Raw genomic sequence first — 20368 nt, 5'->3', positions numbered from 1 at the left:
ACAGTATTACTACGATTACTTGTGCCTTTAAGAACATTTATTAGGAATAAATAAATCTGGTTAAAATGAAATAGGTGATATGCACAACGTATTAGCCAAAGTTTTCAATAACTGACTTACACAAAGGCATCACAACAGAACTACAAATAGCACCTTACATGTACACTCCCCACCTACATTACCACCTTTCCTCTTGCTCAGTCTCAGCATCAAGGATAGCAGAGATTCTACCTCGGTAATTTACGTCTTGCACCTTCACAGTTAAACACATCAGGCTACTTTGGTTTACATTAGTGGTGAATATCCCTGTAAAGACAGTTATTGATATATCTAAAGAAAGGAGAAGATGTCCAATTTGCAAATTAAATTTTAAGGTCATACAACTGTTTTTTCTTGTGTCTGTTTCCAGCTTATGTTTCTAGAAGGCATTTATACCCATTTTCTTTGTAACTCCTGCCAAATAACCACCACAGTCCTCATCATCTCTTAAGTTTGCCTTAAAGCACAACAATTATCATCCATTCTGACGGCATTAACTGGAACCTCTTCATTCTTTGCTTTATATCAGTTATTCCACACAATATTTTTATTAAATATTAATTCTTAGTTGTATCGGATTAACCTGCCCAGTTCTGGTAACTGAACATGAATAATATAAGATGGTGCAAAATTCTAGAGCACATTCTGTTTGCTGTCAGACTTATTTAATGTCACAATAACTAATGAGATCCTCCTTTTCTACAAATAGATGCTTTCTATAAGAAACAAAAATAGTGGAATTTAAGGAGAGTAGCTACTTCCAGCCTATAAAAATACAGTATATTCTAGAGAGTTTCAAGGCCCTGATAGTTATCAGCAAATGTTATCAGTATGTATTTGAACAAATACGTCCTCTCCCTTTATGCTTTATTTGATAAAGCACCTGTGCAAGTAATACCAGGAAAAAGTAGAAGGCTTGAGAGTTTAACTGTTAAACAACAAAAAGCTCTCTGGACATCTTACAGCAGAAGCATAATAGGCATTTTATTTGCATTTAATTTTGCATAATTTCTTTTGGGAATTTTGATATCGTCTGTTAAGATAAATTTATGTTTCCAACAAAGAAGAACTGTATGTTTTTACCTTCAAAATGAGTTAATCTGATTAAAAATACTACAGATGGAGATCAGTGATTCATTTACACCAGTCTTACAATCATATGTATTACAGAAGGCAAAATAAAGATGATCCATCACCATATTCAGAAGTTGTGCCACGACAGCCTGCTGTAGAAGAAATTACAGCACTACTAATTAAAAGTAACAATTAATTGATAGACTGATATCAGCTGATGAGAACTTTTAACCACATAAAATTATTATATAACATGATTAGCAAAGGGCACGTGCTAGCAAAGCCAGCTTTTGTAGTTATTCAGTCTAACACAGTTTAAAGGCATATTCTAGCCATGATTTCCTTTACTTAAGGTCTAGCAGCATTGAAGCAGGGTTCTCCAAATAAGATTTCCAGAGGTTAGAAAAACGGGCCATTGTAGCTCCATCAATAATGCGGTGATCAGCTGACCAGCTCACATTCATTACCTGTGCTTTAAATACTTCACCTTTTCCATTAAATCGAGGAAGAACCTAAAAACCAGTGGAAGGAGTAAAATAAAAATAGAAATATTTAATATTTTCTTTACCAAAACTGCATTGTTATTGTTACTCTAAATTCAAATATTTTCCTAAATTAGACAGTAGTAATGTCATTCAGAAATGAAAGAGCTTCCCATTATTGTTCCTGTGAACATACATAATAAACAGCAATATCCAGTTTCCACCATCCCGGATATACTGACGTACTGAAAACTTTCACTGACCCAGCAGCCTTCTCCTGAACAACGACTTGCACTTTTAGTGCACAAAATAACAATTTTCTTAGAGCACTCATGAAATGAGGCTCATAGGAAGAATATGTGAAAAGTATTTTTAATTGATATTAATGTCATATCCAGAATTGATCTCAAACATCTGCATTAAATAGTTAAATATGAAAATTCAGAAAATAAGAAACTGCCATGACCACAGAGTCCTGTATAGATTCAGCCATCTGGCTCATAAAGTTAAATACTGTTAAAATACTTTAAGTCTCAAGTTTTCTCATTAACCAGAGTAAGACTGCTATTGCCACTTTGCAGAAACATAAAATATATATATATGTTTATGTTGTTTGCTAATAACTAGAAGATTAAATACAAATCTGAGAGAATGTTAGAGAATTCTAGAGAAAAAGCTGAAACTTTAGCATAAAAGACTGATGCCTCTGCTTAGCCATCTAAGAATACCACAACACTTTAATCACAATCTAGGCGCTCATATAACAGAAAGAAGTCTTGTTTACATTAAAAACAAGCAAACATATAAGAACATTTTCACTGAAGACAACCTTAGTTCACTAGAGTTAAACACTCACATTATTGAGATAAAGTCAGCATACCTGTATCTTTCCAAGTGCTCCAATAGCAACTTCAGGAGGTAGAATCACTGCTTTGGCATAAGTACCACCAATCTAAAAATGAAATGCCATGGATAGGAGTTAACAAATAATAGTATCACTTATTTGAAAAGCTTCTAGCAGGAATTATTACTCATTTTGTTCTTTGCATATTAAACTTCTATTAAGGTGTTCACTTCAGATGCAGTTTTCAGCTGCAAGTTCTCATTTTTCTTGTACTTACTGAGCCAATATTTGAAAGGGTGAACGTTCCCCCAGTGAGGTCATTTGTTCCCAGCTGGCCAGCAGAGCCCAAGGCTTGTAGGCGATTTAATTCAGAAGCAATCTCAAAGATACTACTGACTTGAACATTTTTCACATTTGGGACAATTAATCCTTGTTCTGTGTCCATAGCGACTCCAATGTTGTGTGAAGCCTACAATAAGTTTTGTTAACCAGACGTTAACAGAAGCAGTCAACGCAACATGCATACTTGCTAGGAGAACGTAAGGATTCATCTCAGTGAGTCTGATAGAACAGCACAAAAAGAAGTTTTACTAACTATATGTAAATACACACACACATATATATACACATCATTTAAGAAAATAGACACTTCTTTCCAGAAGTATCTGGCCAGTACCTTGTATAAAAATAAATTTTATCAAAACTGAGTTTAGATATGACTTAAATACATAATAGCTGAGAGTCCCAACAGCAGAATCACTGTGCCATAACTAAAAATCACTGTCTTTGGATTTTATATGTTATCATTACAATTGCTTGGTCTATCTTCAGGTGGAATCCAGGAAATCACTATAATAATATGCATTTTTGAGAACAAGCTGAAATGAAAAAATGACTTTAATTAAACAAACAACTGAAATAAGATCTATATTGAATCAAATCTTATCTTAGACAGAATCTGGATACTTAAATAATTTTCCACCACATCACTACAATTTTTATATGTGTTTTTACAATTGGCTCAGACATTCTGAAAAGCCCTTATTAAATGTTAGAGTTTTCTGCTCAAAACTTTTATCAGTAGTTCACAAACCTTGTAAGTGACGTTCTGACAGCTTTCATCCAAAGAAGCATTAAGAATGGGATACTGCAATAATCCCAGAGATGCTGCCTGTTAAACATAAACAAATAGATTTTTTATACTTGGTAACTCAGAGAAATGCATCGAAAGCAAAGAACACTGGGAGGCAAATGGGGCTAATAACCTAGATTTCCTCAATGCAATCAAATGTAGCTTCAACTCAACAAGCAATGTGCTCCTTGCTTGTTGCTATTCTGTTATAAAAAGCAAACGTGTGAGGGAAACTGTTGATCACAGCCTGAACCTCCGATTAACCATCTGAGGCAAGCGATGAGTCAGCTTGGCTCCACCTCTCCTAGATCCCATTTAAGGGCTGACTACCACTAAGGTAGCATCTCTTTCTGGAGATTGTTTCTTTGTGGAGCTCTTGTGGTGAGCACCCATCTTGACTGAAGGCCTCAGAGTTGGTGAGTCCTTTTCCTTAGATACCCTCTGGCTATCTATTTCCAACTGTACAATAACTATACTTGTATTATTCCAACTGTATGCATGTGCCTGACAAACATATAAAAAGCAATAATCAACTTCTCAAGTTATTTGCTGTTCCACAATTAGATTTAAATGGCCCAAGAAAAAAAGTTAGGATATTCCACAGCAATTTCATTCTAACCTCTCCATTTAGATGGTTATTTCAGGGAACAGTAATTCCCCCCAAAAGAGTGAGCAAAGTACTTACACTTCAGCTAAAATAGCATTATCAGAAATTTTAGACTAAGCTTTGCATTCAGTGCTGACAGCAACTGGAAACAAAACCATGACAAATACATGAGTACAAGTGTTTGAACAAGAAAAGATGCATGTTCAATTCACCTGAATAAAATATTCATTCATCCCAGGATTCACTACCAACAGCAACAATACACAGCGTTTAAAATATGAGATAAATTTTAATGAAGGTTACCAAAACTACCAATTGTTTCCAAAATATGTTTTGTTTAAATTACGCACTCAGTGATGCTTAATCACTTACTGTGTCATGCTGTGTCTGCTCTTGCTGTCTCCATTAACGTTTCCAGAAATTTCCATATTATCTAACCTAACAGTAAATTGATAAATGGTGCATTAAACAAGAAAGGTCGATACTTTTCTTGTGATCTGTGATTTTTATTTTTTTAGATGATAGAGTGTGCTCCAAACTTAAAACAATGACCTGTCACAAGATTTTGGTAAAATCTGCATTAGTACTTCATACAGTGTTCTGCTGCATTTCTTACCTTTATGAAGAAAGGCATAAAGGAAAGCTTAATTCCACGACCTTGTGCTAAAGGTTTCAGCTCTTCTCGCAACTGAACAAGGTGAGTCAAGTCAATCTCATCACAATAACCAAAGTGAGGGATCCTTAAGGCAGCGGTCATAGTCTTTACCATTGCCTTGTGAAAACCTGGAAAATATTCACTGACTTCTTAGATGACCAAAATTGACTCCTTGGAACTGAGAGTGAAATTCCAATTACTGAAAATTAAAATCTTTTTCCTCTTTAGATGAGATTTTTCTTATCTCTGTGTCTTTTATTATTTCTCTGAAAGAAATCTTTGCTATTAATAACATAATGACTCAAACTGTAACAAATTCACAAGTGTTCCTAAATTTCAACCTGTTTCAGAATACGTTTGAAGAAACAGGTTCAAAAATGAGCAAGTGCAACTCGCAACTGAACTCCACCCAACCAAAATATTAACAATTATATCACAAAATAATAACTTGATGCAACATCTTCTTGCAGAGAGCGTGTTTTCCTATTTCTCACCTAAAACAATAAATTGAAACACTCCCATCAAAAGGAGCCAAACGTTCACTGAGTTACATTCACCAGTAATTTACTGCGAACATTTTCTCAAGATTTTATATTTGATGATTTACCTGTTACAGGTTCAGTTTTATCTTTTCCTGAAAACATGATGGGTCTGGAAATAGGCATTGGAATTTTGCGTGCTTTGTCCTTTGGAGCAGTTGGCACTGTCTCTGATTTTGACAACGGTGGAACAATTTCAGCCTTTGGTGATGGCGGTAGGATGGCTCCCGTTTGTTTGGCCAAAAAATTGAGAATGTCTTCCTTAAGGATTCTGTTATCTTTCCCTGTTCCAATAACTTCACTCAATTTAATCTGAAAAGTATGTAACAAACTATGACACTTTCTTTACAGCAATATATTTACAGCAATATATGTATTCCTATACTATGAAATATAGTTAACAGTTATTGACCCAGCATATCTGCCATTTTATTTCCCTTTTTGTGACCAACACTCCTGGCTCCTGATCTGGTCCAGGTGATTAGAACAAATACTGAATAACTGTACACTATACTGATAAATAAAAAAACTGTGCTACACTAATTACAAAATTTGATTAAATGATAATGCTTTAATTGTAACTACAGCTTAGTAGCATCCTCATCCTGTCCAGAATCTCTAAAGAACCCATCTGTCTCTGTAGCAACAGGTGACACTTTCTGTGATGTATGCAACATTGTTTGAATCACCTAAAAGGCCCATAATGAGTTTTAATTGCATACTTTAAGGAGGAACAGTGAATACTACTTACCTCATTTTTACAGGATCAATAGTTAAATATTAATTTGAAAGAGCTATTTATCACTTAAGTTTCTCTATTTGTTGTTTTATTAAGAAACAAAAAAAACCAAAAAAAACCAAAAAAAAAAACCATAAGCTTTTAAAAAAATGTTCATAGAATATTCATAGATTAACACAGAAAAAGAATTAGAAAAGTCCTCAAGGGACCATATAGCCCATTGTTTGCTCTTAAGTTTGGAGAACAGAGCAAGGTAGACAGAGCTGAGATTCAGGTATTTGCCTACTTCCTTCTCTGCCCCATGGATCCATTCCAATACTTCCACTTTTTTCAGAAACCACCATCCTAAAGCAATATAGCTGCATTTTAAGCCCACTAATTCTTTTCTTATTCACCACTATCATCAGAAAGCACAACTATCTCCATGTTTACAATGGTGTTTACATATTTGAGAAGGCATCCCTCACTAGGATATCCCCTAATGCATATCCTCAGTCAGTCAAACTGGTATATAAAAGAGGGATAAAATGTGACAAGATGTAATTCAGCAAACTTACGTTGTTTTCCATAGCAAGACGACGAACTGCAGGTGTTGCTAATGTTTTGTGACCTTTTATCTCTTGGTGTGTGTGTTCTTCATGAGACATAGCTGGTGTTTCAACAACGTCTTCTTCTGGAGCAACACCTGCAAGCAAGAAGAAAAAAATTAATTTTATTGGATTATAAGTATTTGTTAAATTTCAGAATTTGCTTTCAGCCCTCAGAATACTTCATATTAATTATGAATAATTAATTATGAATTAATAATAGTTAAATATAGGCCTCTCAGAGGAAAGGCTGCACACAAGTCAGCATCAAGCCTTTCTGGAAAAGGTATCTATCCCAGGGCTCTGTTAAGAGGAGTGTTGCCAGCAGGCTGAGGACGGTGATCTTTCCCCTCTACTCAGCACTAGTGGGGTCACATCTCGAGTACTGTGTCCAGCTCCAGCCTCCCCAGGACAAGAGATAGATGGAGCTAATGGAGGGAGTCCAGCTAAGGGCCAGCAAAGATAATCAAGGGTCTGCGGCATCACTCCAATGAAAAAGGCTGATAGAGCTGGGACTGTTTAGCCTAGAAAAAGATGGCTCTTCTGATGAGATAGGTGGATCTCATCAATGTATATAAATATTTGAAGAAAGAGTGTAAAGAAGACAAAGTAAAGCTCTTTCAGCAACATCCCGTGTCAGGATGAAACACCTCCTGGGCACAAAATGAAACACAGGAACTTTTGTCAAGGCAGGAGGGTAAAACAATTTCACCGTGAGGGTGACTGAGCACTGGGGCATGCTACCTAATGTGGCTGCAGAATCCCCACCCCTTCGAGACATCCAGACATCATGTGAACATGGTTCTGGGCAATGTGTTCTAGCTGACAAACACAAAATATGCAAGAGAAGAACTGCTTACAATACCTTTTGAAGCGTCAATTTCAATGTCCACAAGTGGCTTTCCAACATAAGCTATTTCATCTAAATTGTAATGGAGTTTTCTAATGATGCCATCATAACGGCTAGTAATAGTAACAGAAGCTTTATCGCTTTGCACTTCACAGATGCTATCAAACTGAGAAACACTATCACCTTCCTTTATATACCTAAGACAAAACACACATACTAGTATAAAACAATATAATAGTAAAAACCTATGCTGTGTATTCTTTTAGATTAAGTTCAGTTATGGACACCCTCACAATACAAAATGCATTCTGGATAAAGTGACAGATTATATAGTGTATACATTTGCTATATACCTTCTGCGGAGATGGGGAACAGGATAAAACCATTTGGATTTTCTGGAGTTGACATTTCTTCTAATGTTCTAAAACTCAGCCCTGATCTCCTCTAAAAGCAGTAATCACTGAAAGACAGCTTACACACAGGTGCAGTTAGGGCATCCCATTTCCTCTACCTTTTCTATTTCCAAGTATAACAGATTACAAATAGACAAAATGTAAAGGTGACTACACACAAAGGTTCAAAATGTGGGAATCAAAACTTAAAAGACTTCAGTAGTAGCCCAGAAAACATACACTGTGAAATAATTATTGATACTTGATAACTACAGGTAGTACACAAACTACTTGCTGATTTCTTAATGCATTTCTAAGAAAGCTGAGCTTACCATTCTTTTACAGTCACCTCTGTAATACCCTCTCCAATATCAGAAAGCTTAAACTGGACAATTTGGCCACATGACACTTAAAAAAAAAAAAAAGGAAAATCAGTTTGCTTAATATCAAGTGTAAGACATCAGACAGAATAATCTGAATACAGTAAAAACAGTTAAATGCCATTTATATACAATCTCCTAACACAACATTCATAAAAGAGCAAATTACAATCAATTATTTTATTATGAAAAGGATTACCAGCAGATGTTCTGAATAATCGCTGCTGATGACTAAAGTTGAAGGCAGATTTGTCAAACACGCACGCATATTTTGATTTGATAAAGCGAAGGCTGCTGCACGATCTAACGTGGTGAACACAAACCTGGGGGAAAAGCTTCAAGTATTAAAACATTAGGCTGGGAAGACAGAGCTCACTTAACATTAATGATGTAACAGCAGTTACCAGAACATGTAATTTCTATGGAGAACTTCATAGGAAAATACAATCATAATGAATACATACTGAATATAAAATAACCATTAAATGAGCATAAATTTTGCCACGTCTTTAACTTCTTTTACTAACACAACACACAGGGAGATTAAAGCCACAATAACATAAGAAATCAACAAAAATCATGGCAAGATCTGATAAGAGATTCATAATTGCTGTAGTTTCTCCAAACAAGTAGTTCAGCCAAGACACACACACAGAAAGCAGAGATAATATCAACTACATCAGACAACTGAAATACTCTCATGCAGTGTGTGTGAATGCTGGAAAGGTCCTGTAGACTGCAGGAAAAATCAGCGTGTTTTTCTTTGCCAGTTCTTATTCCAATCAAAAGCTGATCAGAAGTAAATATGGGAAAGGAAATTCGTAACAGAGGGCACAGATAGTTACTCTTTTCATTCTGTTAATATATAGGAGATAAGCATCTTTAAGTAACTTCAATTGCATTTATATTCATCCAGAAATCAACTTAACAGGCCATGAGAATTTTCCAAAAGATTCTTCATACAAAGCTGTATGCTTCCAAACATCATGTAATCAGTCGTGATCATTGTCAAAACAAAGGCAGTAGCACTTGCATTGACATAAACAAGCATTTTATCATTCATCCCATCAGAAGTTAGTTCACGCCCTCTCTCTTATTTAGTAATATTTCTTAAATCTCACTTAATTCTGGTGTTACAGTGCCTTGGGTGATGTCAAGTTAATAAAAATAATAAATGATCTATAAAAACTATCTCTAATTAATTTAGAGATAAAAAATAAATAAAAAATAACAGGTGCTACAATGTACCTCCAGTAGCTCAAAACTGTAAAATTTAGAAATTATCTTCTCAGATGAGCCAGAAAACAGGACACCTGTATGGGAAAGTTCATTTTAACTTATTTTTTTAAATATCCTTTCAAAGAACTTCAGAGAACACGAAACTACCTGAATCCCCTCCCACTCACCCCCCACTGTTGAACTATCTGATTAGGTAATATACTTTTAATGTGCAGATTACCCTGAAAGATGTACAATTCTGAATTGACTATGTACATGTTTTCTGTATTATTCCATCTAGCACTGATAGTTAAATTTAATATCACCTTTCTTTTAGGAACAAATATTTACACAAAACAATCTCTAATAAAGGACGCAGCAAAGTCACACTGAGTTACTTTGCATCTGCCTGCTACTAAGATCACATCCTCTGATCTGGAGCAAATATTCTTCTAGTTCTTGCCCACTTAGTTCATCCAGAGCTGTGTCTTTGGGATAAAGTCTATTGCGCTTTTCTTAATCATTTACCCTAAAGCTGACTGTTGGCCTCAGCACAAAGTGTTGCTACATAGTATACAGGTGATGGATTACCTGACAGAGAGCCCACCCCAAACTGTAGTAGTTCAGTGATATTTAGATCTGTGACTCTGCCTATTTTGAATGCTGAATTACAATGCCAAAATCATGGTAAAACATTCTGCTGCCTTTCTGCTTAGAAGTATACGTGTGTTAAAGCCTTTTTGTTTGTAGGCTTCTTGTCAGTGTTACATTTTATAATGGCACAGAGCTTAACAGTTAGAATTGGTAACTGTGGTAACACACGTCTATTTCGTTGCAGATCTTTTTAGACTAAGCAGCTTGAGAGATTTTATTATATAAAATGACTAATAGTGGAGTGAAATGCATGGAAGCTGTCAGATCATCACTGGGCTGAAGCCACCAGGATAAGGTTCAATAAAACCAAGTGCCGGCTCCAACACTTCAGCCAAAGCAATGCCAGCCAACATTACAGGTTGTGGGGTGGAGTGGGTGGAATACCGTGTAGAAGAACAGATCTGGGGATACTGGTCAATGCTTGGCTAAACACGAGCCAGCAGTGTGCCCAGGTAGCCAAGGCAGCCAACATCACCCTGGCTTGTATCAGAAATAATGGTGCTAGCAGGAGCGGAGAGGTAACTGTACCTCTGTACTCAGCGCTGGTGAGGCTGCACCTCAAGTACCATGTTCAGTTTTTGCGCTCCTCACTACAACAAAGATATTGATGTCCTGAGGCATGTCCAGAGAAGGGCAACAAAGCTGGTGAGGGGTCTGGAGTGTAAGAAGTGACTGAGGGATCTGGGATTGTTTAGTCTGGATAGGAGGCTCAGGAGAGACTTTATCACTCTCTATAACTACCTGAAGGGAGGTTGTAGTGAGCTGGGGGTTGGCCTCTTCTCCCACATAACTAGCAATAGGACTAGACAGAATGGCCTCAAGTTGAGGTTGGCCTTTTATTGAGAGACATGATTTAGCGAGAATTATCTGTGATAGGTGGATGGTTGGACTAGATGATCTCTCAGGTCTTTTCCAACCCTGGTGATTCTATGATTCTATGGCACTTAGCCATACTTCAGCCATAGTGTACATTGTGCTCAGAGGCAATGATTCCACACTGAAGACACTCTTCACTCACAGAACTGTTTCAACTCACTCTCCATATTGAGTTGTTTACTTGCATTGGATTTGTTCTGCATAATACTCTCTACTTCCAACAATATAGTTACCTATGTGCTAAATGGACGTTCTCCTCTCCTTAATAACAGCACCATGCTGCACTCTCCAGATTACTGATCTCACCATTTAACACAAGAACCACAGGCTCCTTTCTTCCTCATCACAATGTAACACCTCCATGGACAACCGCACAGCCCATCCTCCCTCCCATCACCAGCCAAAGGGTTTGGGAGAACACTGAGAAAATTAAAACATAATACTTCAGAATTGCGATAACCACCTGATTTCTTGTATGTTAACGCTGCTTCACAGTAGATGGTCACAAGAACTAGTGCTCAACAAGAACCACGGTGTGCTGCTGGAAGTGCTACTGTAAATGACCAACTCCAAAGTACATTGTACAGTATCCACACAGATAACACTGTCATCTCACCACAATGTCCCTCTGAATGCAAGAGCAGATGGTTTGGCTAAGAAAAAAAACAAACACTAAGAAGCAGCTTGTATTTTCAAACTCTTTGATTAGTAAAGCAAGTTACTCACAGCCTAAAATCCAGTAATTACAGTCTTCATGATGGCATACGTTCAAGACATCATAAGCATCCAAAAGAGCAACCAGTGGACTCACCTACTAAAGCACAGTGAGGCACCTGCACCATTTAATTTACAAGTACGTGGGTTGCTGGGATCTGGGGAAACATCAGCTTCCCCTTCAACACAAGGATCCCTCGCTACACCAAGGGACTGATGGCACAGCCACAAGGCAGCGCATTCAGACAGTGCCATAGTCGGACGAGCAATCGGTAACACAAGAGAAGGATGGCACAGCCGTGTCACGGAGGCACAGGTTCCCCGCTCCCCTTACCAGGCGCCCCGCGGTCCGGCAGCTGCTCCTCAAAGCGGTCACGGCCGCCATGTTCCTGCAGGAAGAGGCAGCCCCACGCCCCGCACACCTCCCACCCGGCAGCCAACCCGCGCGCGGCCACGCGGGCCGCAGCCAACCAGCCGGGCTGGGGGTGGCCGTGGGGCCCCGCTGTGTGTGTGCGGGACAGCGCGGGCGGCGTGACGGATACCGCCCGCAGGCGGCCCCGCGGCACAGCTCTGCTCCGGGACGGGCAGCTCCGGCCCCTCCCGCGGCTCCGGGGCGGTGGGACCCGGCGGCGCCTCGCTGTGCGGTGCCGCCCCCAGCGCGCTGCGGGCGGGAGGCTCCGCTCTGCGCCTGCTCCGCCGCCACCCGGCACAGGCACCGCGCTTCGCTTCGCTTTGCTTCCCGAGTACGGTGCTCCGCCGAGCTCTCGCTGTCCTCCGGGCCCGGCCCGGATCGCATCTGTACGGCGGGGAGCTCCGCGAGAGACGGCTCCGCTGGGTGCCAGCCATGGACGGGGACAGGGTGGAGATAGACGGCGGCATCATGGAGGGGGTGAGCAGCGCTGGGCTCGGGCGGGTTGTGCCGTGCCGTTCCCTGCACCTGACGAGCGTCGTTCCTTGCAGGGCGGGCAGATCCTGCGAGTGTCCACGGCGCTGAGCTGCCTGCTGGGCCTGCCGCTCAGGGTGCGCCGCATCCGCGCCGGGAGGAGCCAGCCCGGCCTCAGGTAACGGCCCTGCCGAGCCCCGGCTTCCGAAGACAGAAATCGTGCATTTCCGATGTTCTGAGAGGGCTTTTTCAGTCGCAAAACGCCGCCCGTGGCTCACTCCCATGGAAAGACGAGAGCGGAGCCGTCCGCACTCAGCCCCTGCGCCTGCGTTCCCTGTGCCCGCAGCGCATCCGCCTCTCCCCGGCGCCGCTGTGCCAGGAGAACGGAACGCCCTTGGGCCACACCCGTCGCACCTGAGAAATACTCAGTGCCAAACAGCCGCATGATGTGAGGCAATGTATAGTTAATATCATATATTGCCTCCCTGAGGCATTACTCACAGAGATACCGTGTTAAAAACCGTTTCAGTGCTACCTGTACGTCCCGAAGCAGTTGTTTAGTTGTTTAGCTGAGCTGTCAGTTAGTAATGTGCTTTACAGCCTGCAGCCTGGAGAAAGTTGGAAGCTACTGAACAAAATGATACCACACAGCCTTAGTGGCATCTTCAGCACGTCATGAAATAGTGAGGTCACACTGATGGCACTGCGAATCCAGGAGAAATACTGTAGGAACCAGACTGAATTTCCGATCCTTGTTTGAAGTCTGCGATTTCACTTATTAGTTGATGTTTAGTGCTTTGTGTTGTTGTTTTTAATGTAAACATCACTGTGTATTCTGCTTGCACGCATCTTTAACTTAGTATTTGTGATGTTAAGGCCTCAGCATCTGTCTGGACTGGAGATTGTTCGAGATTTATGTGATGGGAACCTGGAGGGCGGAGAAATTGGCTCAACAGAAATAACTTTCACTCCTGGGAAGATCAAAGGTGGAACCCACGTAGCAGATACCAAAACAGCAGGGTATGTCTTTGAACATGGATAATGACTGGCAAGTAACTTCTCTTAGTGACATTAAATTCATGACAGATTAGGTTTTGGTAACTTTAAAAATCTCACAAAAGAGGTGAATAAAAGAACATTAATACATGGCTGATGAGCCGTAATCTTTGCTACATAATATGTTTGACCAAAGGACCAGTAATGGAAGCAGGGTGTGTATTAATAAAGTACATACAAGTGGAAGTTAACATGATAAGTAAGTTGAAAACTTGATTAATGTTAACTAAAAGCCACATGCCCATGCATTTAAAAATGTATCTTATTTTCTTTTATTTGTACTTTAACTGTTGAGTCAGTGCATCAAATTAGATCAGTATCTTAGAAACTGCAAATATGAAATTGTAAAACCATTACATACCTGGTGTTGAGCAAATGCATTGATATTAAATGATTGATTATACAATAACATGTTGAATTGATCCTCTTTATCTAATCAAGTCAATTTAAAGGCAGTGCTTACTCACGTGGTGGTGTAGTAGGGGATCCTGGTCATCAGGATCTGGCAATACGTTCCATCCACTGGTTTTTGTTCCTGTGTTTCTTCTGTATTTCTGTGTTGGATCATTTGTTCTTCAAACCTGTTGCAAAAATGAGTGGGATAGGTTCAGCTAGGGAAGAAGACTGGTGTGAACTTGGTAGCACAAGCTAAGTGAGACACGTTGATTTTGCTGAACAAATTTAGTTTTGGAAAATATATTGGAAGGGGTTTTTTTAATTATGTAATGTAGAGGATTCAGTTATGAAGCAGTCACACACTTCAGAGCATATTTTCTATGGCCCTGCATTCTCTTGTGTGAGATGTTGACCAGCTTCTAGGAAATTTTGTAGGTTTTTATATACTTTATAACAAAATAATTATTACAATGTTAAAATTGCTGTTTAAACCTTCCTGTTTTACTGTCTGCAGTCTAGCCCTACAATTTTCACAGTACTGTCAGTATATTAAGTAAGCTACATTACTTTTATTTTAAAGATAAAATTATTGTAAAGCAAAAACTTTTATATGTAGGGTTGCTAGGGATCTGAAGTTTTAGTTTAGCAAATGTTAAACAATATGTTTACTTTATAGGTAATGTTAAAAATCAAATAAATGCTCTGTGAAATCATTTATTTGCCTTTGACATGTAGTGACTGTACATGGATTATGACTATGTGACATCTGAGTATCTTATAATTCCTTGTAGGAGTGTGTGTCTGCTAATGCAGGTAGCAATGCCCTGTGTGCTGTTTGCTGCCTCCCCATCAGAACTGCATTTTAAAGGTGGGACAAACGCTGAGATGGCTCCTCAGATCGACTACACAGTCATGGTAGGGAAAAATTCCTTTGGCTTGGTGTATCTTATGTGTGTGTATGCAGTGTAACTGTTGTACTTCTGCTCCTCTTACCGCAACATGTAATTGCACAATAGGCATGAGAATATTGACCTATTTATGTATTGGATGTAGAGAGCAACCAGTGTATAATGGAATTCCCTGAAACGACAATTTTTGTTTTTGCTGTTAGTTACTATATGTGAATTGTTAGGAATTTCTCTTTCTTTTTCCATAAGAGAATCCTTTAACCCAAACTATTATTCTGAATAAAGTACAAGGAACTTCAAATAAGCTGCATGGAGGAGATTGCCTTTGTATTATTATTTTTTAATAACATAATCCAAATGTTTGTTTTGAACTTTTTTGATTGTTTATTTACTAAGGGGAAATACAGTAATGTGTAAGAGATTCACTCTATGTTTTTATATTTGCTTGTTTTTCAGGTTTTCAAGCCAATAGTTGAAAAATTTAATTTTACATTTAACTGTGACATAAAAAAGAGGTGAGTTACTGGGTCATGAGACAGAAACAGGCCTTACTGAAGCAGTGTGTGAACTTGGAGGCATGCACGGTGCCCTGAATCCACCTGTGGGATGAATTTATAATTCATTAACTAAAGCACATTAGCTGCCCCTTTGTGGACCATCACTGTATGATGAATGTGATGCAGCTCTTTCTTGTCTTTTTTTTTCACTGCTGAGATTTCAGTTACTGTTATAATGCTTCCTGTGAATTACCCCTCAAAATGCATGCTGAATTTATCTAGCTTTTTCTGAGGTGCTAGTTACATTACTCTTTGGCAGTTAATAAGTTGCATGCTATGAGATAATGCTATTAAAGAATAAACTTGTCTTATAAACATTTCTAAGCCACACCAACAAAATTCATATATATGGGAGCAAAGTAAATAAAAATTTATCATAAAATTTATGAGGACACTCCCAGCTATTTTCTTAGTTTCCTTGTGATCTTTGCATTAAATTATATTTGATTCATGTTTGTACGCAGGGGCTACTATCCTCAGGGAGGTGGTGAAGTTGTAGTGCAGATGTCACCAGTCAAAGAGTTAAGTCCAATAGACTTAACAGAACGTGGCACCGTGACAAAGATATATGGAAGAGCGTTTGTTGCTGGAGCACTGCCTATAAAAGTGAGTGCTGATAATAGCCTCAGTAGTATTCAACTTCATAAACCTATATAAAATTGCATGAAATGTACCTTGCATACTTGCACTGTTCCTGTATTCTGCAGTCTTCCACATGCAAGCCAAGTAGTTGTATTAAAGGGATTTGGTTAATCGGGCAGTAATAAAGAATTTTGGATGTTCTAAGATGCACTTATTGCTTAGGAATGCAGTAGCAGCTAAAATGGGATATGATAATAGTATAAGTGACTTCCTTCATATAACTATTCAAAAATATTGAGTATGTATTGAAGGGCATTTTATGCCTATGCATCATTCATGTTTGTGTGGATTATCTTAAATCTGAGTCAGTGGCTTTTCATAGATTTGTGGGTAAACAGAGGTGAGATAGGATCAGTCTTTTCAACCACTGTTAACAGAATTAGACAGAACAAGTTAAGGGTGGGTTAGCCAAAGATGACAAAACAGATACATTTGATCTTTGTACCCCTTCTTTCCATTATTCCCATCCTGCCCATGTTTATAGGGAATAAGTAGTGGGATCTCCTCAGGGTTCCTTCCCACACACAGCCTCAGAAGCACAAGAGGAAGGGAGAGGAGGAGGGTGTTAATTTTTGAAGAGCTCTTGAAGAGTGGTGGTTTTGGTCTTAAAATCTCCAACCCTATTCATTGGCTACAATCTTTTTCTCCCATTGGATCACATGGATGGGATGAGCTTCATCTCCTCCCAAGTGCCTTTAAAATTATTATTTCATACAGTATCTATTACAGAGCATATACTGTACATAGTTGTTGTCAGTTTGGTGTGTTGTTGTTTGTTTATTTGTTTTTATAGCCTGTGGTCTTGAGATAATCAAGACTAAAATTAAATCTTTATTTGGCTTATGATGAAAAAGTATTGTTATAATTATATCATTTAATTAATTTATGTTTTTACCTCGTATCTTGTTAGCTGGCAAAAGACATGTCGGCAGCAGCAGTGAGATGCATCAGAAAAGAAATCAGAGACCTTTACATTAATATTCAGACTGTTCGAGAACCTGATGATCAAGCCTTTGGGACTGGAAGTGGAATAATGTAAGATGAACTCATACTTTCTATTAATGCATGTAACTTTGCTGGTTACTTAGCTGGTTAATTAGCAAGATCTTGATTAATTATCTGATAAATAAATTGTAATGTGAGTGATTTTGTTCTTAATACCTATTCTGCTTTTTCTGCTCAGTATTGTTGCAGAGACTTCAACAGGTTGTTTGTTAGCTGGATCATCGCTTGGCAAGAGAGGTAAGAGTGAAGTATATCTCTTTCTGAATCAAATTAATATACTATTAACAAATAGGAATCTTGAGTATAATCTGTTCAAAGATCTGATGCTTAGAGTGTTTTTTAATGTTTTGTTTCTAAGTGGATGCTGCTCTGTAACAAGGGTCAGTGAAAATGAACAGATTTTAAACTGTAAATAAAATTGTGCTCTGTACTTCTGTGCTGCTTCTGCCTAGTGACAAAAGCGGAAAATACTTTTGGACTTTGTGTACATGCTCTGTGGTTTACCTGTGAAGGTTTTGTTCAGTGCTGAATCTGGATGTTTATCTAGATTAAAAAGAACAGATGTGCTTTTCATCTAAATGATTTGACTAAAATGCTTATCTGACTCTAACTGCGGCAACATGCTTCACACTGCTTTGGGGATATGTGCTATATATCATCATATGATGTGAGTGTTTTCAAGTAGATGTTTGAGGTGAAAGTATGGAAATAAGTTCTAAAAAGTTGATAATTTCTGTTGGTGTGTTAAGGTTGTTTTTTTCCTTGTATTTTTTACATTTTTCAAATAAGCGATAGCATCCTAACTTCTTGGATTTTCATTAGGAAAAAATTCTGACAAGGTTGGCATTGAAGCAGCTGAGATACTGCTTAAGAATCTTAAACATGGTGGAGCTGTGGATGATTCTTTACAAGACCAAGTAAGGATCCTATATGTTATCACCTTCATTTGAAGTAACAAGATCATTCATGTATATGTTACCTGAAAATAATATAAGTCTGAACAGTGAAAGAACAGCATGTAGATTTCAGAATTAGGTTGTATGTCCACAGACTTCTGTGGCATAGTTAGTTAATAGTCAGGTGTCTTAGAGGTTTCTGGATGCGATCACAACTTCACTAGAATTAGCATAATAGATATGCTTCTTAGCAACCACAGATGCTTTGGCTTTGCACTGCATCTCTACATTTTCCCTTCCTGCAAATCTAAGTATTTACGGAAGAATGTGTTAGTAATTTGCTTCCATTTGGCATTCCAAGTATGTAGGAAGTCTTGCTGTTTGTCTTGCTTGCCTAATTTCAATTAAGAATTTCATTCCCCTTTCAGCTGATCATTTTTATGGCATTAGCGAAGGGAGTATCTAGAGTGAAAAGTGGACCAGTTACACTTCATACTCAAACTGCAATACACTTTGCAGAGCAGCTAACAAAGGTGAGTCCAAAACGTCAGGAAATTTCACCTGTCAGTTGTCATCCAGTAACTAAAAAGGGTGCAGTTGTATATATTCACTTTTTATTTAGCAGATAGTGTGAACTGAATTTCATAATGGAGGACTAACACTGATAGAATAACAGCTACAATGTTAATATAAGAGCTTCCAATAAAAAAACTGGGTATACCTTAGAGTTAAATGCCTTCAGAATGTTTAGATATTTCTACCACTTTAATTTTTTCAATGAAATCAGTCCAATCTATAATATGCATAAACAAACAGTAGCGTGATTAGTGGGCATCAGATATTGAAGATTTAAGCTTATGTATAACTGAGTTTGTGATTCATATTTCTAATCCTGTTTTAGGCCAAATTTACTGTGACAAAATCAGAAGAGGAAGATCCCAGTAAAGATACCTACATCATTGAATGCCAAGGAATGGGGATGATAAACTCTAACTTATAGAGTTTAAAAAGAAACAAGAAAAAAGGAAGATTCAAAAGCAAAATAAACTCAACATACCTCAGTGATGCATTGCACTATATTTCAATGGACGTATAACATATACGGGAACTGTAGAATCCTTCTGTCACATCCAATCAATTTGATTTAACTTAAGGATGATAGCAAGTTTTCCCATGCTGTGCCAAGCAAATCTGTGGTGTGAGAAATGGAAACTTTTCTTTTTTACTATTATCAATAAAATGAGTACAGACAGGACAGCAAACAGAATACAGTGTATGTATTTGGGCAGCTTAGAAGCTTTAAGAATTCAGATTCACCAGAATAGAGAACAACAATTTCAGTTTTGAAAAAATACATAGATGATGTATCCTTTCCCCTTTAAAATGTGGACGTTTGATTCTTTTGAATCCTTTATGTTAGGTATATGGAATAAGGGCACTATCAAATCCATATCTCTGTTCTCAGCTATTTTGCTTAAATTGTGTATGAGGAAAGAATAAAGCAGTAGCATCATATGAAAGCCTGGTATTTATTTTTGCTGTTACCTCAGTAGGTTGTGTTTCTAGGAATCTGACAGACACTAACTGTTCAGAAATGTAACTTCTTTCCCTTTGTAGTGTTGTACAAATACCCCACACATAAATTTTCTTTCACATATTCTCTTCTTAACAGTTTTATAAAAAAAACTTTGCAGGTAAGTTTAGAAAATGTACCACATTACATCTCAAACACAAAACAGTAACTATGATATGGTCTGTTCTTCTAGGTACAGCTGTTGCTTTTAGCTTATTAGTGGTAATGGATTTACATTTACATCAAAACCGTTGTTTCTTCTTAATGAAGGTAATTAATTCCAAGTGAGATTAGAGAAATGTTGTATGTATTTGTGTGTATATAAACACATGTTCATGTTTCGACACAGCAGTGCACATACAAGTGTATTGAGGCGTAAGCACACAGTTCTTATCCTCTGTTTGGGAACTAGGTAAGGAAGAACTTTTGCCAATGTGGCCTTGATCTTGCTAAGAAAGTTTATTCTGAATTAAAAGGAAGATAGAATAATGGGTCATCATTTGCTTTGCATATGAAGTACTAAATCACCAAGTTAGAATGATTTAACTAGAAATATATGCATTCTAGAAGCTTGAATTGATTTACAGGTTTCCCCCATCTTTCAGTCTTTGCTCTAAGATCTTTTTCTCTGTTGTAGCTGCTGAAAGCAGCTGCTAAAGGTTTGTCTTGC

At 38.1% G+C, this 20368-nt stretch overlaps 2 protein-coding genes across 3 annotated transcripts; one reads left to right on the top strand and one right to left on the bottom strand.

Moving 5' to 3' along the window:
• Positions 1-25: 25 nt before the first annotated feature.
• DBT (dihydrolipoamide branched chain transacylase E2) lies at positions 26-12601 on the bottom strand. Of its 2 annotated transcripts, none has more exons than XM_015870160.2 (11): positions 12117-12601; positions 8520-8655; positions 8273-8348; positions 7564-7745; positions 6669-6796; positions 5441-5684; positions 4795-4961; positions 3533-3610; positions 2717-2908; positions 2476-2547; positions 26-1625 (listed from the first exon to the last, which is right to left on the bottom strand). In XM_015870160.2, the coding sequence occupies exons 1-11, from the start codon at positions 12576-12578 to the stop codon at positions 1458-1460; spliced, it is 1905 nt and encodes a 634-aa protein (XP_015725646.2). In that variant the 5' UTR covers positions 12579-12601; the 3' UTR covers positions 26-1457. The 2 variants fall into 2 exon arrangements, with proteins under 2 accessions (XP_015725646.2, XP_015725647.2); XM_015870161.2 differs by having other exon boundaries at positions 8520-8643.
• On the top strand, positions 12375-19645 carry RTCA (RNA 3'-terminal phosphate cyclase). The gene is made up of 11 exons (XM_015870164.2): positions 12375-12671; positions 12743-12843; positions 13542-13685; positions 14909-15032; positions 15482-15540; positions 16047-16188; positions 17135-17259; positions 17408-17466; positions 18052-18146; positions 18554-18658; positions 19027-19645. Exons 1-11 carry the CDS (start codon positions 12627-12629, stop codon positions 19123-19125), a joined length of 1098 nt encoding a protein of 365 aa, XP_015725650.1. The 5' UTR covers positions 12375-12626; the 3' UTR covers positions 19126-19645.
• The last annotated feature ends 723 nt before the right edge of the window (positions 19646-20368 follow it).

Source organism: Coturnix japonica, chromosome 8 (genome assembly GCF_001577835.2).
Source record: "Coturnix japonica isolate 7356 chromosome 8, Coturnix japonica 2.1, whole genome shotgun sequence".
Taxonomy (NCBI): Eukaryota; Metazoa; Chordata; class Aves; order Galliformes; family Phasianidae; genus Coturnix; species Coturnix japonica.
This window is presented reverse-complemented; position numbering and strand designations above follow the sequence as displayed.

Bases quoted from the DNA above. Each gene is read 5' to 3' on its own strand.
- DBT (XM_015870160.2), bottom strand. From the start codon at position 12,578: ATGCGATCCGGGCCGGGCCCGGAGGACAGCGAGAGCTCGGCGGAGCAC. The intron at 2,909-3,532 runs GTTTGTGAACTA...AACTTATTGTAG, and splicing joins GTCAGAACGTCACTTACAAG to GCTTCACACAACATTGGAGT. The intron at 2,548-2,716 runs GTAAGTACAAGA...TTTCATTTTTAG, and splicing joins CCCTTTCAAATATTGGCTCA to ATTGGTGGTACTTATGCCAA.
- RTCA (XM_015870164.2), top strand. From the start codon at position 12,627: ATGGACGGGGACAGGGTGGAGATAGACGGCGGCATCATGGAGGGG. The intron at 17,260-17,407 runs GTAAGATGAACT...TTTTCTGCTCAG, and splicing joins GGGACTGGAAGTGGAATAAT to TATTGTTGCAGAGACTTCAA. The intron at 17,467-18,051 runs GTAAGAGTGAAG...GATTTTCATTAG, and splicing joins ATCATCGCTTGGCAAGAGAG to GAAAAAATTCTGACAAGGTT.